General features: G+C 42.1%; 1 protein-coding gene across 2 annotated transcripts in view; it reads left to right on the forward strand.

The window, feature by feature from the left end:
- The first annotated feature begins 10,935 nt into the window (after window positions 1-10,935).
- The window catches only part of NECTIN3 (nectin cell adhesion molecule 3), a 58,268-nt gene continuing 51,746 nt past the window's right edge, over window positions 10,936-17,457 (forward strand). The window contains exon 1 of one of the 2 annotated variants that reach the window (XM_086883283.1): window positions 10,936-11,444. In XM_086883283.1, the coding sequence (XP_086739409.1) occupies window positions 11,240-11,444 (205 nt within the window). In that variant the 5' untranslated portion in view covers window positions 10,936-11,239. The remainder of the gene's footprint in view (window positions 11,445-17,457) is intronic. The other variant, XM_086883284.1, reaches the window with a different exon arrangement.

A 17,457-nucleotide genomic window follows, 5' to 3' on the forward strand; every position in this document is an offset into this window, starting at 1 on the left:
AAACCCAAAATGATTCATTAAAATATGTCAAAATAAGCAGTTGGTGATTTTAAAATGAAACATTTCAGATCTTTTTACACTGCTTCCATATTTTTTCAGCTGTAATTATTTGCCAAATTACATTCATTTGTGTGAACAATTTTGGTCACTTTAAAACTGTACTTTCAGTGACTTTCACAGTAATTGATAAAAAAATACCTCTCCCTGCTGTTACAACAATAAAGGATGTAAAAATATTCTCTGCAAAATGGAGAAAGAACAATAGACACAGTCATAACAGCTGAATAAGAAAAAATATTTCTGTTTCACAAAAGTAATCCAGTAGGTATTTTCCAACCTGTGTGCATTTAAGAGTTGTGAGTGGTCCACAGCTACATCTAAAAGCTTTCCAGCACTTCATGTAAAACATTTTTTCATCTCCCAGGCTGAAGTTCCTCTCTTGCCTGAGTCTTCATTTGAGTCTCAAATACATATCCCTGCATCAGTACTTTAATGACTTCTTTTTTATCAGGGTCCATGGTGTATTCTCTGTCTCCTGAAGATGTTTAATGTGGTAAACATGATTTGCTAATATAGGGGTTTACGTGTTTCAGATAACTTTTAGTCTTGGTGATTCTCACTCTCACCAGAAATTCCAGCCTTTTTGAAAATGGTGTATGCTCCCTTGTGAGAAAATCTGATTTGTTTTCTGACATTTTCTGATTAGAACAAGAGATTTTGGTGTAACTTCCCAATTCACTGTAATCAAGTCAAATCAGCGCTTCTGTACTGTTAAGATGAACACATAGGCTGAATTCTACATGTGCCACTGTTTTGGTCATACCAGGCATATAAAATAAAGCACATGCATTTTCTTTGCAGGATCAGGTTACTCATAAGAAAAGTTGCATCTAACACACTTATTTAGATAAATAGATTCATTCACAGGCAGAAAGATGCAACATATGAGAATGATGGCTGGGTTGCAACTATAATCTTGTTTTGCGTAGAACACAAAAAATGTTCCTCTGGTAACATACAACTAGAAAACCATAAATTACTGTCTGTCTTCTACCTCTGTGACCTTAACTTTTAAAAGACATATTTATGTATTACTGGTCAGGGACATATAAATATTTAATGGCATAGAGCTCTGCACATAATGTACCAAAATTAAGGATTATACAATTTTTCCACCTGGAAAGGAGTTGTTCAATACATAATGTATTCTATTTTCCATGCATACAGTGGAGGGTACAATGTCTTCTGTTTATTGACTGAACAAAGCACCAAAATCACCTTTTTGGACAGATTTCAAACACCCCAGTTCTCATGCAGGGTTCACATCCTTACAAGTGAAGTTATTTATTAGTGCCTCACTTAAGTTGTTTTCTTCCCTCATGGGTTCCTTAAGGGTATAAGTTACTCCTGTAGACATTCTGATTAGACACAAGATGAAAATTTTTCACAAACTGAATAATCAGCCACTGGAATCCTGCCAGGGACTCTCCAACACTGGACACTTTTTAAGATTCAGCTAGGCCATCTTTTCCACACTATGCTTTTGCCAGAAAAGATTGGACCATATGATCCTTGATATCCCTTCCAAGCCAGAATTCTATGATTCTATGAATCCCATTTCTGAGACTGTTAATCAAAATACTAATAATAATAATAATAATAATACAAGTGAGTCTCACTTTGGAGAAGCTTTTTTATTCATTTGCCTTTCTGAGAACTTACAACCTTGATGGAGGTGCCTCACGGGAAATTGAAGTGATACAACCAACAAACAATGCAGCTAAAAATTGCTGTCAGGGTTTAGACTGTGTATTTTAGATCAGTCAGACAAAAATCCTTAGAAATTTGATGACAATTGGCTATACATTTTTTGCTATCAAAATGAGAAACTTTTCTGTCCTGGTGAAAATGTGCTTAGTTTCTTGTTGAATAGCTACATGTTTTTGGGGGCTGTTGGCATTTGTGCTTGAACACCGCCTCTCCCCAACAAGATCTGTTAGAATCACTCTGCTACTGATATAACCACAACTATTTATGCAGTTTATTTAAACCCCATACTAATAAAAGCATTGCATCATTATCAGCTCATGACAAACCATCCATTTCTGTTATGTTCAAAAGAGTCAGATTTGGCATGATAAGGGCTCAGGATGACCAGGACTATCTGCTACTTCTCTGTATTTCCCATTTTACTTACTGTGAGTTTCATTCAACTGTTTGCCAGAAAAGAACATAACTGATTAAAAATAAAGAATCGCTAAAAATAACATAAAATAATATTTACAGTTTGAAATGGGTAAGTTAAATATCCAGCCCACTCAAGGCTGGTGGCAGTAGTCTATAGTGGAACATGTAATCTTCTCTGGAAATACAGTTCATGAACCGGATGTTGCCCTTCCTGAACCGCATTAAATCATTTACACAACCAAACTGAAAATATTAACAAGTTTTTGTGATCATATTATCATAAACTGGTGAGAAATAAAGAAACTATGACAAAAAAACCCATGTGGTTGCCCCGCAAAGCCATGAGGTACTGGCTTTTCTCAGATTTGTCATTCTAGGTGTCTCTGCCCATGGCAGGGGGATTTGAACTAGATGATCTGTAAGATTTTTGTACCACCCAAACCTTTCTATGATTCTGTGATTCCACAATTCTGTGATTCCATGATTCAATGATAAGAGGGCTGACAGCTCCTATTGCCCCAAAAGTGAAATATGGCCACCATTGTGTTTCACGATCAAGTAACTTCAGGAGAAAAATCTGAAGAGCAGAATTTGTCAGGTTGGCATCATTTTTCTTGCTCATCAAACTATTTAGAGAGCTTAACTGAAGTAAAAAGTGAAACAGCACAGCAGCTGGTGCAAAAAGATCCTTAAATATTTGATAGACGATGTACACATACGTGAGAGAAAGCATTGCTTTGGCTGAGAGAGGGAGAATTGCAACAAAGACCTCAATTTATTTTTGCCATTCTGCCCATTATACCTAGGATTAAAGCAGAAAACAAAGAAACAATGGCGTTGTTCCTTTCAAGTGCAAAGCATGACTGACTGCATTTCATTCTGTTCCATCCCTTCCACAGATTAAAGCCCAAGAGTGACTATTATGTTTTCACACCAAAATATAGATACGTAACTAAATCACTAAATAAAAATGATCATCTGCTGCAGGACAGATGTTAACAAAACATTTGTGGTACAGAAGTGAAATTGATATTAAAAACATTTGCAAACAACTCGATGACTGGCAAGCATCAAAACCCAAGAGATTCGTATTTAATGTTGGTGCTTTTCTCTAATTCATGTGTATTAAAAAAAGAGACACCATATGCTCAGGGGTGGGAACAGGGTGGATATACCAAAGTGACATTATATAGAAACTATAATAAAATCACTGCTGAAGAATTGATCCCATATGCTGTTGAATGTGCTTGGATGTAAAGGAACTGACAAAACATAAATAATTAAATATATAGCTAGGCCTTAAAACCTGCTGTTGAAGGATAGTATTGAGGATGCAACTAATTTTATGAGGCATTAGCAGGTGTGAGTTTGTGGGCAGGAGAAATATGTTTTACAGCCTGTGTTTCTCAAGGTATTTACATCTACATGTCACTTAGAGTGAGTTTTAAGTGGGCTCCTCTCATTCCTAAAGTCACATAGGAGTGTGTTCTACCACTCAAGCCTCTATTCCTCATGGATCATGTTTGATAAATGATGACATTGCAAGAATGTCAGGTGTTTCAGTTACTGTACTCCTCATGTAGAATATTCCTTTAAACTGATATATTTCATGTAAGTTGAAAAGAGGACTTTTGTATTTCTGTTACTGGATGGGCTGATTTGGATAACTTAATCCTTTCTGAGTGGATTGCTATAAATTAAGGGAGAAAAACCTCAGGCCTTGTGAACACTTAAATAAGGTGTAGGTGTACCCTTACTCCACCCTCCACTCCCACCAGCTAAAATATTACAAATCCAAACCTCATTTTTGCAGAATCTGAAAACATTTGTGAATTTGGGACAGCTTCCAGAAATTTGCAGAATGTCTCATTTTGGAGGACTGAAACAAGGAAACAGTAAATATTTCTGAAATGAAACACTGATACTTCACATTTAAATTATGCTTTTGTTTAAAAGTGACCTAATTTGAAGGGGTCAGAAATGTCTGTCAAAGCCAAAAAATTGAGCAATGTTCTTTTTTGGCACAACTCAAATTACATTTTTCCCTGGATGACCAAATAAAAAAATCCACTATTATGTGCTCTTGATCTACTCAGATTTTGTGCTTGTTACATAATGATTTTGATCAGGAGGTGATTTCTACATAAAACAGTTACATAATTGCAATTTAGGTTTAGTTATTATCAATAAAGGCAGAGTTTTTTCCTTACAGGTATCAGGCTTTTTGCTTTCTCAGAAATGCAGCTTTGTCTTGTATATGGGAATAATCAAAGAGGTGCAAGATACTTACACAGATGAAAACTCCAGCCTCAGTGATGTTTTCACGTGTACCAGCATTGCTTCTCTTGGTGCAAAGACATACCTTGGGACAGATCTCAGGTTAAAGCAGAGTTTTTGAGGTTTTTGGTCTGCCTGTAACAGCATCTATTAAAAAGATGTGTAGAAATGAAGTGTGCACAGAGACTTGTTTTTCAAGTTTAATATGTTCCTTCAGGTTTTTGGGTTTGTTTTTTTTCTCAAAGGATCAAAAAGTATGTAGGTGCATTCTGGGCTACCCTTTTCACACTGAAAGTTGAAGGGGAAATTCAGAATTCAATTACATATGTAAAAGTAAAGTGTAAAAGTAAAGTGTAAAGCTGCTTAAAATTAATATGCACTCCTCTTTGTCACTCAAGGTTTTAAAATACTTGATCTGAGATAAAATGTGCTCAAAAATGATTCAGAGACTGAGACCTCCACTTAGTTTCAGGGCAACATCAATTTTTCTAGATATTAAAAAAATGCAGAACAGAAAATGCAATGTCCACAGGCTTCATACAGTAGAAATCTACAGGTATAGTAATGTGACCTCTTATAACTGAACCACGCTATGTTTCAGTCTTATGCTGGTTTTTATATCCACAGAAGTTAAGATGGTTTCAAGTATCAAACATGGATGTAAGCAGCAGGAATACAGCATGTTACTGCAGTTACCTTGTGACTTTACCTTGATGCATCTTTCATACACTACATCTCCAAGACGTATCCCTAAGGCACAGGCAGGCATAACCTTTGGGTTCATGCACTCCACTTATCACACTGTGGAAAACCTGCTGCATTTAACTATCAATCCACAGAGGAAAAGAGAGGGGAAAAGAAGAAAAACAAAGTTTACACCATTTTTAGCTGTTAAATTCTTGCCAAGATGTGCTCATTTCTAAGGGTAAGAATAAGCACTCTCAAGGAAAATGAAAAGACTAAGGGAGGAGCAGTTGAGAAGATGAAGAGAGTAAGTCTAAAAAGAAAAAAGAGCAAGCTCCTCCAGGGAATTCTAAACCTGCTTCTACTCCCATAATTAAGTGAAGCTAGTGTAACAGTGCAGATACTAAAAATGAATAAATGTTCGCATTAAAATGAATGTTAAAACTCTCTTTTCCTTTTCCTTGAATCAGGAACTAACCTCCTGCTGGGGCTGAGATCATGTCAGTGAATTGGCACAATGAAAATATCATTGCAAAATGTAGGTATGCACTATAAAATTGTGACCTCATTGAAATATACATTTCTGTTTTGGAAGTCATCTTTCTTCTTTTTGACACTGTAGAAAAGAAGACTGATTTTGGTTATCTATAGTTGTGAGAGAAACCTCTGTGAAGACAGCAATAATTTTCCTACATAGCTGGACCAGGACCATCTTGGATAATCATCCCTCCTCCACCACTAGAGTCTGGATGAAGGGTCTGGATGAAGCAGAGGGTCAGCATCTCTCCCTGGTGAAGGAAGTCAGCCAGACTGTGGAGGTGTGCCTGGAGGAATGCTTGGCCACTGGAGAGACCAGTGCCAAGGGCAGGGAACTGCAGTACAGGTATGTCCAACTGGCAGCAAGCAGACTGGAAACACATTCAGCTTCTGGTTAATAGTTTTAGCCAGGAGCAGCCCCAGGGTGAATGACACTACTTTAGCATCCTCCTCCTGCTGCATCAGCTACTCCCAGCTACAGAACAGGGCATGGTCCTTTGGGTTTCTTCCCCTCTTTCTAACTTCTAACCACACACCTGCTTTTAAAATGTCATAGTACCATAACAAGCCCTCACTCACTTGTTCTCTCCTTTTCCTTTCTTCTCCACCCATTCCCTTCACTTTTCTTCTTCTTGCCTTCCTGCGCTCTTTCTGCTCATCTTAGGTATATAATGCATGTGCCCAGAAAGGTTGTAGTTTTAGAAACAAGTATGCAAATTGTGCATCTGTCCAAATAGACATGTATGAATGGATGAAAGGACGTTTTGTATTTATTAGTATAAAATATCACAGTTCAATAAAAATACAAATAAATAGTTAAAGAAGAAGAAAGAAAGGCAAGAAAACAAGCATACAGAAGGAGAGCAAGAGACCACTGTAAAGGAAAGCAGAGCAGAAAGATAACAGGGAAGCATTGTCTTGCAAATGTGCTTCTGAGAGGAATCCTGAAGTTTTCTGTTCTCTTTGTCAATGAGATAAGTGGAAACAGATCTAACTAGAAAGTGTACCATTTCCTCACCTATTATTTTTTTGTCTGCCAGAAATGTACAAGGAATTTACTTAGCTGGCTGTGAGTTTTAAATCTCTTGGCTGAGACAACAGGAATCACAGTTGCATCGCAGATTGGATGATATGTGCTCCTGATCACTGGTATGAAACACAATGCTGGAGAGTGATTACTGTCAGTAACTGCATTACTCTTTTGTGACAAAAAGCCTGAGGTCTGGAACTTTTCTGAGACACACGGAGAGCTTGACCACTCTGTGAGTAAGAGAACCAATTTTCTAGTTGTACTTTGTAATGCAGAAGGAGTCAGACACTCCTATTTCTCCTTAAAGGGATAGCATTTGATTGAAAAAAGATTTAAGTATGTCATCTTTAATAGGATTGGCAAATAGATTTTAAAAATATCATATACCATGCAACTGTATGTTATTCTTGGCTAAGTTAGTTTATGATTTACATCAAAATATTATGATAGATATTTTATGAGGTGACAACACATATTGTTTTTCATTATACTGTATGCAAAGAGTGGGAAACATAAGAATAATCTAGCTTTATAATATATTCCTAGTTTTAATAATTTCTGCATTACAGTCATGGTTATAGAGCATACTTCCCCCAAAAATTCCTCAATGATTCAAAAGTATTAAAAACACACTCTACCAAGCCAAACTGTGTGCTGTAGGGTGTTGTCTGAGCCCTTCCCAAACACATCCATGAATGATCAGAGCAAGGAGTCCACCACTGGGTCAGGAAACGCATGCACATAAATATGCAGACCATGTCCTTTGGTCTTGCTGGCACTGCTGTCAGTCACGCCTGCTGCACAGCCTACAGAGATGCTTTTCCATTGCTTTCTAGACAAGGAATTGGACAGGCACCTTTCTCCATACAGCACAGAAAACAGTCTCTCAGGCAGCAGCTTTGCTGAGGCACAGCCAGAGACAATTACTCTGACTTCAGCTGGAGGGACGACGCAGAAACGCAACCACCTGTTAGTAAATCTCAGAAACTCCATGCAATAACAGGCTAAATATCTCATCCAGCTGGATGCACATGAAAAAATAAGAAGAGGCAACTTTTGTTTGGGGGTGCTTTGGTGTGGTTTTATTTTAAAGGGTCATAACGGGTGGTGGTGCACAAGCATCGCCAGGGAGGCCCTGTCCCATCCATTGGAATGGAGGCGAGAGTGTTGAGAAAAGCACATTGTTCTGCCACAAATCTATTTGCCCATTCCCACTGAAGTGAATAGCCCTTCATTCCAGTGGGAATTTGTGCCGTCACTTCAAATGTTATGCGTATAAGTTAATTTCACACTGCTTCAGGGCTTTGTTTTCAAACTACCAAAAGGGTTAAGAACTGAGAAGGAAACACTTGCCAAACTCCCTGGTCTAAACTAAGGGTAAGGGATTTTTTTTTTTTAATTTTTTATTTTTGCATGGGGGGATGTGCAGGTGGGTGGACAATGGCCAGAAAGAGAGAGGGAAACAGGGACTGGAAATAAAGTACAATCTTTTGTATTTCTAAAGCTCAAAGATGCTTTTGAACAGGACTGCTGCCAACTGTGGAAAACCATCTTTTTATGGAAAAAATATGCCAGTGACAACGGATTTACAAGAACTGAGCCAGTGTGTCCTATACGCATTTATTCCATATTATGCAAGATTAATTGTTTGGAGCATCATGCCTTCAGGAGTGTTCTAAGCATCAGGGAGCCAAATTTAGGCTTGATATCATGAAGTCAAATTTCCTTTTGTACCACAAAGTCCCCAGGATGCCTGGTTACAACAGTGCTGAATCTGGCACTGGAAGATGTTACCTACAGACTGGGCACAGTACCGCTTAAATATGACAAATTGCATTTGCTTCCTTAGCCTGCATGAATCGATGTACATAATTTGGTGCTAGACCTTCAAAACATTTTATTTTAAACAGACTTAATGCTTTTTGTTGTTTTGGAATGAGAAGGAATAAAAATATAGCAGATGGCAATTTGAATATACTTGTCACAAACAGGATTTTAAGGTTGCACTCTCAATTACACTGTGGCCCCATTATATTTCCTACCCATCCTAAGAATGCCTTAAACTCAATGTAAATGTAATTATGAAATGTAATTTGTTTCGACTGCTAACTATAAAATGGGATTTTTATATATAGGGCTTGTCTATACAGGGAAATGGAATAATTACACCCAATTAAAACATCTACCTGGGATGTTACATGAGCAAAGCCATAGCAGTATAAATTATTCTGCTACAATTATTCTCATTAGTTTTCCTGGGTAAAAAGGCTCTTATCATAAATAAAAATGGGTCTCTAATGATTAATTCAGTATTATATTTATCCAGGTTTATTGGCATGGGGGAATACATTGGTTACCATGGAATCAAAAGGCAGAGTCTAACAGCAGAGTAAAGGACCAGGCATCAAAAGTATCAGCAGAGTGCGAAACCCTTTTTTAAACAAAAAGGTTTGCCCTATGAACACGTCTGTGATCCTTTGGACAGCACCCTGTGTACCACCCGAGCCACATCCCTACTGCAAATTGAAAGGAAAACAGTTTTGCACTAGAGGAGGTTCAGACTGGCAAAATTACATTGATTTCATAAAACTTTGAGTCCTTTCAGTTATGTTGGTTTTCACAGCAAAATGTTGAGGAATGTCCAACATCCATCATAGCCAGCAATTTGCTTCTCTAGTAACTCTTTGCCTGAATTCTGTTTCGTTTCACAGTTACAAATTAATGAGGCCAGCTAATGGGGAGTGTGGCTGAAGAACGAATGAACATACTATTGTGAGCATCTGATAAGCTTAGCCATACATATCTTTGAGAGCAACTGCTCTTCATGTCCACTGTCAGAAGAAATCAGGAAATATGACACTATTTTGGGGAATATGTGAAACCCATTCGCCACAGATGTTTCAGCAGCAAATATGGTATTTTTAGCTATTCAGTATTTTCCTTGAGGTTTTGTAAGAATAGTGCATCTGATATGAAAAGGCACACCTAGACTGTAAAGAGGCAAGACTCTCAAGCCACTTCTTTTAAGGTTCTGTATTTTGCTGTTGAAAGTCTCATCTGGGGATTACACCCATTGACACCACGTACCCAAAAGCTGATGATCAGCGCCGAGATGCAGCAAAGAAACAGCATTTCTTAGAAAAGTCACCTTTACTTTTGCGACCTGGTTACAGACTGCTCTAACTCTGAGACAGCCCTTAGCTGGACTCCCGGGACCTTGGGAAAAGGCACGAATACCTTCTTCACCTCGAGCGAAGCCACTTTGCCCTGACAATACTCGCAGCATTGGTCTCCGCCCGTGGCTGGGGCACCATCGCTCCGCGCGGGGCAGCTTTTTCCCAAAGCAAAGCTATGTGCTGTGCCACAGCCAAGAATCCCTGCAGGCATTAGCGTGACAGAAACTCTGCCTGCTGCCCCCGGACCCCTGTGCGCGGGCTGCACAGGGCCGTATTTGGTATTCTTCGGTGAGCTCTGCACAGGGCTCGCTCCGCTCCCACATGGTTCCAGCCCTCGGGTCCTGCCATCTCTCGCGGGCTCGGCACCGCCTGGGAGCCGTGCGCTCCACGCTCCCTGTGCCGCCCAGACGCCGGCACAAGCCCCGTCGGGAGGTGCTGTGGTAGCGGTGCCCCTGCCCGGCCCCTCGCTGCCCGGCACAAGCTGCGCGCCCCGCACGGGGCTCTGCCAAGGGCAGCCTAAGCGATGCGAGGACAACGCCGGCAAAGTTTATTGTTGGCGAAACCACGGGGCAAGGGCTACCCGCCCGCGGCCAACGGCCCCGGCGTGTGGTTCCAGCCCAGCGGCCAGCCGCCCCCGCCGAGGAGGAATCGGGCCGGCCCCCCTCGGCCGCCGGGAGCGGCCCCGGCCGGACCTCTCGGCTCCCGGGAATGTCCGCGCCCGGCGACTGGCAGAATGGGCTGCGGCCGGTCCCTCGCCGCTCCCCGCCCGGGGAGAGCGCTGCTGGCTGGTCCCCAGCCCGCGGGGCAGTGGCCGAGCAAGCCACCCCGGCTCGGCGGCGGGGAGCGGGGGCGGCGGGAGCCTGAGGGGGAGCGGCGAGAGCGGGCGAGGCTGCCCAGTCCGGCCGGGCGCCCCCGACCGCGCTCGGGCGGTGGCGGTTGGGGCGGGGCGGGACGTACCAACAGCCCTCCGGGGGAGGACGCCGTGACGCCCCCTCCCACCAGCCTCCCACGGCGCCCTTGATACCAACGGGAACCCCCTGATGCGCGGGCGGAGTCTGGGAGTCCCACAGAGGGGGGTGGGAGAGGCGGGGGCGAGGCGACTCGCCCCTGGGCGGGGGGAAGGTGGTGGGGGTCGCGGTGGAGGCGCCCGGCACACGCGTCCCGCCTTCCCCCGGTCCCCCTCCCGGCGGCGGGTGGTGCGGCCCGCTCTGAGAGGGCGGGAGCCGCGCGCCCCGCCCCGCTCAGTGACACAGGCACCGTGTGGGGAGGCGCCGGCGGCGCGGGCAGCGGGACCGGGCGGGACTGACCGGGCGTCGTAGCGGCGGCGACTGCGAGCCGAGCCCGGAGCATGGCAGGGACTGGAGCCGCTGCAGAGGCTGCTGCTGGTTTCCCTCCTTCGCCGTCTCCTCCCGCCCGCCGGGAACTTTTCCTAGCGGCTGGTGGCGGTGCCTCTCTCCGGTGGTGGCAGCGGCGGCGGCGGCTGCTGCGTTCGGCGGTGCCTCCCGGGCCGGGGCTGGGGCTGCTGGGTCTGGTTTTCTCTCGTTTCTGCTGCAGTAAGTGGAACTTTTCCCCTTGGCGGACGGGCGAGGGGGCGGGTGGAGGAAGAGGAGGGGAGAAACCCGAGCCCCAGCATCGCCGGGGGACGCGGCCGAGTTGAGGGAAACTTTGTGTGGCGCCCGGCGGCGGGGAGGGGTGGCGGGGGCTGCCGGCCGCACTGCGCGGGGGGAACCGGGCGGGACGTGGCCGGGATGGTGGAAGAGGGAGGGATGCGAGGCGGGGTCCGAACCGGAGCCCTCACCGCGGAGACCCACGGACTCTTTCCCCCAGGAACATCCGCTGCGGCCGCCGCCGGGAGAGCGGCTGTCCTGGGAGGCCAAGTTTCTCTGGCGGTCGGGCTGGGGTGACCGCGGGCCGGGTGGGGCAGCAGGGGAAGTTTATTCTCCGTGGCTGGGGCTTCCCCCGGCGGACGGCAGGTTATCCGCTGTAATTCCCGTCCTGAGCGGAGGAATTTCGCTTGTTTGCGGGAATTCACGGGCGCTTCCCCCCCTTCTCCTTTCCCGTCTTGTAGGAAGGACAGAAGGATCTTGGTGTTACCAGGGTGCGCCTGGGGGGAGGAATAGTACGCGCTTTGCCTGAGGCGATGTGTTGTTGTTCCCTCTCACTGAGGGTGAAACCCGGGCTGGTTTCGGGGTTGGGTCACTCTCCGCTGCTGTGAGGTGGGGTCGTGTGCTTGCTCTATCTACATCACCCGCATCCTGAGCAGCTGCTGCCGGGGGCACTGCGGTGCGGGGCCCCGCCGGGCTTGGCGTGACCACCCGCAGGAAAATGCCATCACCGATTCCCCCCCCCTCCTCCTCCTGTTCATCTTCCTGTGGGGAACTGCAAGCGACGTAGCAGTTGGAAACGGAGCAAGAATTTATTTATTTATTTATTGTTTATTTATTTATTTGTGTTGTACTGCATGCGGTGTAGTGTGTGTAGTGTCATTTTTATTTTTATTTTACAGCAGTGGAAGATGAGAGGGGATAAAAGTAGACTTGGACAAGAGCAAATCAAAAACCCTCATCCTGCCGTTGTATTCCCAATGCAGTAATGAATAGTTGGCAAGGATGTTTTATTATAGGAGACGCTGTGTCCCTTCCCTCTTTAATGAAGGAGGAACAAGTTAGAGGAGGTAGTCTCTGGAGGTTCATGTGATAAAAATACCCAGGAACGAGCAAGCCATGCCGCCGTAAAACACTGGTGTAGTATCTGAGAAGTGCTTTCTCAGGGAGGGAGTTGAGGCGCTCTAGGATTGTGCTCGTGCATGTAATAGTCTCCCCCCTCTGGCAATGATGTAGCTTTCAAAAAAGATGATTGTTACTAAGTTTGTAAATATTGAGAAGGCATCACATTTCAAACTTTAAGGCTTGAAGACTTAGTTTTCATATGGTTGGCAAACTTTTTGCACTAGCACTCTTCTCCCTTCCCTTTGTTCAGGGTTATTTCTGCTCTTTTGCAATTAAAAAAATGAAGTTGCAGACTTGACATAACCTTGACAAGCTATTTTTACATCTAAATGTGAAGTTAATAGTAACAATGAAGCTAAGAGCATCTGTGCCTAGTGTCATACAGCGACTCAACCATTTTAGTCTTGATGAGTGTAATTCGGATGTCAGTCTTCTCAGATTCTTTTTTTTGCATAAGTGAACTTGACTGATAACACTTCAGAACATCTGCCAGAAGCGGCAATGTTGTGTTGAAATAATTTTCTTCTTCGAGCACAAAGTTTTGAAGTATAATCTCTGGATAAAAGGGAAAGCTTAAAAAACTGCTACAGACTTCTGGATTTGGAGGTAATCAGCAGGGGAAGAGGTTTTTTGTCAATATCTTGGGTTTTACTTTTCACCTTGAAATTTTCCGCAGTTGTTTTCATTATTTCTGTACCTGTAACATGTGAAGGAAAAATATTATTACTGTGGCTCTTAAGACTGCACTTAAATATATTTTGAGCATATTTACATGTTGGTGGAGACCAAAACTGCATATTACTTTTGGTTGTGTTTTCTCCTGCTACTCAGCCAATTCTGATAATGCTAGCAAAAGGAAGATTTGAAAATGGTACCACAAAAAAAATCTCAACCCTAGTAGAATAAAGTCACTACAAAACCAAATCAATTTTTATCTAGTCATTTCAATTGACAGTTAGAAACAATGATTTATTTGAGCTGTAGTTCCTCAGAGAAATATTGCCAGAAACCTCTCAACCCTCGCACCAAAAGACTGAAGGGGGAAAGAGAAAATATATCAGAAATCTGAACTAACAGCAACTTTTCTATTTTTGAGTAAAAATAGACCTACTTTAATAAATGCTGCTTCTTTTATGAAAGCAAGACTACTTCAGGTTATATGTGCAAGTGCTCTTCCACTTCCCAGTCAAACAGTGCACGATGTAACAAAGGACGTACTAAACTTATGTGATCAAACAGTGTAACCTTGGACTAGGGGACATGTATGGCATCCATAAGAAGCAACATCAAATCTACTTTAATCTATAAAGCAACTTATTTTGCATTGTAACAAAAATTTTTCAGCTGTGCTGTAAATGAGGACCTGTGTGCTACTAAATAATGAATTCCTCATCATTGCAGTACCTCGTTAGTTTGCACAGAGTGAAAAGTTTTTTGCAAAATTTTTTTGAATGTAAGCATGAATTAAAAATAAAGAGAGGTGAATAGAAAGAGAAGGTGTACAAGATGCATTTTTAAGGTATTTTGTCAAAGAATAATTCGATTTCTTTCAATTTAAATTGCTGGCTATGTTAAGTTTCTCAGTAAGGCTAGACAAAGAAGTACATGTCTTTTAAGATCCCAAGGAATTTTTTTTCTTAAAGGCACCTGGAATACAGAACTCCAGGCTAGTAGTAGAGCTGGAAAGATTGGGTTATAAAGGTGTAGATAATATAAGTGTGCAGTGTACCATATATAAAAATAATTTTAAAACAAGAAAATTACGAAGTAATTATTGACGAGAACAATCTGAATAGAAACATTTTTACTAATTTTTCAGGTTATCTCATGGCAGATTGGAATGTCAAGCAAAGCAGGTTACTAACTTGTAAATGAGAAGATGTAGTAGAGTGATTAGAAAGATAACAGAATGTGTTTTTTTGTTGTTGCATGTTAAATGTTATGCTAATAGTTTAGAAATCCATGTCTAAATATGCATTTATTTTTTGAAAATAGTATGGAAGTAAATGCCCATTTGAACAAGTGTTTGGTGAAGCAATGTGACAACAGTGAAAGAAGGAATAGAAATGCTGCAGAAGGTATTTGAAAAGTAGGAATGAAATAGTGGTGAACCATGTAGTATGTTGGGCAGTGTATGAAACTGCTGTGTGAAGAAACATAGCAGCTGCACTGGTATGAACAACAGGAGGATTTGAATCTGGATTGTTTGATAATTAACAAAAATTTTTTTAAAAGTTGCCAGAAGTTTGTCCAGCCTGTACTTGAGGACTAGTAGGAATATGAGGTGTGATCTTTTGAAAGAATTCTTAGCTGTTTCGTTGTGGTAAGTCTGTCATTTTCAATGCTACTGTTACACTGCGATGCTTTTGGTGTGCAAGAACTTCTATATATATGGGAATGAACTACAATGTTATTTGAGTTAGGCTCTGAATGCTTGGGGTATCATAAAAGAATTGTTATGGTTTAATTACTTGTGCTACATAGCAGTTGAAAAGTTACTTGATTTAAACAGTGTTTCTCTTTGTCTTCTTAACTTTGTCACAGAATATGAATACTGTTTGATAGTGAACAAAAGGTAGCTCTAGCAGGATTTATTTTTTGTGAGATTAGAGAGTCAAGTATCCTGTTTAGAAATATGGTCAAATCTAGGTTGTTTTCCTTCTGAACCCTTTTATGTAGTATTGCTGACAGGGTAATATTGAGAAACAAAGGACTGTTCCTTAGCAGGAGAAGCAAAAACATGTAACCTTTATAGAGCACCTGTACCAGTTGATTACCCTTCAGGTGCTGGTAGTAGAGCTTTTAAGGTAAGCACAATCTGATGTGAGAAGGGAAAAGGAGGTGGGAGTGTGTTGCTTCAGAAAGCAGTGTGTGGGGCTAGTGAGTGGAGCAGTTGTGGAGCTCAAAGGAAAAATAAGTTGGAATCAAAAGTGCCAGCTGCCTGCAGTGCTGTTGGTAAATGTTGTCCTTTTTTAGTGTTGATTTGAATCTGTTCAAGAGCAATAAACTTTGCATCTGGTGTTACACCAGCCTGTTGCTGTGGAGGTGGCCTGCCCTGCTGCTGGGTGGCTGAATTCAGCTTTGTCCCAACAGCTCTTTCTCAGAAGGTACGGTGGCAGACTGCCTGGATATGTGTGCAAAGAAGTGAGAATGCTGAGATGTGTATTGTCTGCTTGATCTGGAGCCCCCATACACTTTAAGAGGTTAAAGGTGGCTCTGTGATGACAGATTGCTTTGCTTTGGCACTGTTTGTGTTTCTACTTCTTGTTTCCAAGATGATGCTTTGGATGAATGTGTTGTATTGAATGAGGTTTATTGGAACTTTGGTTGTTTTTGTTTGTTTGTTTTTTCCCGATGACTTCTCTTTTGATTGGTGTATGGGTTGTTATGCAGAAGTTTCTGTCAGGAGTTTTCTAAGGCAACTGACAACTGGAATTGAGTGATCAGATTTGCTAAGTGAAAAATAGGTATAGGTGCGCTTATTTAATTATTATTACTTTGTTATGCCCCATGTTCTTGGGTTTTGTGGTTGTTGGAGGTGGAGGTATGTACGGCCTTTAAAGCCACCCTTTACCAAAACTCTTCTGTGTTCCTATGGCTTGTTTTCGGTGGGGTTGGCCTGTCTAAAACTAGATTTTTGAGCAGTACTTATTTGAAAGGCAATTGTAGTCAGTGCCACAGGGTTCACAGGTATCAGAAATGCAGTGATGTATTTTTATTGAGAGGATGGAGATGATGAATTTTTGATTAGGCATGAAATAGGTTGATCAAGCTTTCTTGTTAAAGGTAAAGGGGTCATTACTAGCATTCTTTATTCCTGGTTAGAAAGCTGAAGGATTGCCTAGAAAAGAGTATCATCTGAGTTTGGGAAGAAATCAAGAAATTTGGGAAGAAGAGCTAAGAAAGAAAAGGTGGGAATAGCTGAATGGGGAAAAATGCAAGTAAATACATGAGGCAAATTAAAGAGTGACGTGCAGTAAAGGTGGTGTGAGGGGAAATAATAATTGTCTTTCTGTCTCTGTCATGGGGAGAGATGATAAAGCCATTGAGTGAAAGCCTGTCTTTCTCTGTTGGATGTCCTGGATGGTGAAGGTGTAAAACAGTGTGTTAAAAGGAGGTAGATGTGTGTATGAGTGAGGCTCCTGAGGGGGCTCATGGACTATATTTATATTGATTCTAGAAAAGCTGGCCTATGGTTGCTTATTACACAGCTTAGTACATTAGCTCATGAAGAAAGGCTTTGAGGTGTAGCACAACTTCCAAGTGATGGTGAAAACGCCATAACTTTTTGTGTTATCCCATACACGAATGCTTCAGGAATTACTTTTCAGGTAATTGACTTTCAGACTTTGGACTGTTTCAAATGTGGACCCAAAATTTTTTCTTTCTGTCCATAAGTTAGCAATTGGACAGAAACAAGAAAATTGGCAGCAGGAATGAAAAAAACTTCAAGGTCTTAAAGCTTCTGTTGATGTCCTCTATCCTTTTACTTTGGCTTTTTCAAGTGTATGAGGATGGTAAAGGCAGGTAAAGTTTATCATGTTATCAAGGTCACTTCTAGTTCAGGTAATGAAAAGCAGTAACAAGCTTCCAGACAATCCTCTTTTATCATAGCTGCATTCTTTTGTTCTGTATTTTTTCTTCTTTTCAGTTGTTTTTCAAGTAGTGTACAGGAGTAAGAGCAATTTTAATTTTTTAATAATGTGAAATAGCATCCATCTTACTCTGTGTGAAGGCTAGTCAAGTACAACTCTTGAGCTGACAGGGATACTGAGATTATCTGCAGCAGTAGACAGCTCTTGCCCAATTCCCTTCCCCAACCCCCTTCCCACATCAG

The sequence above is a fragment of the Cyanistes caeruleus genome, chromosome 3, assembly GCF_971803275.1.
Source record: "Cyanistes caeruleus chromosome 3, bCyaCae1.hap1.1, whole genome shotgun sequence".
Classification (NCBI taxonomy): domain Eukaryota; kingdom Metazoa; phylum Chordata; class Aves; order Passeriformes; family Paridae; genus Cyanistes; species Cyanistes caeruleus.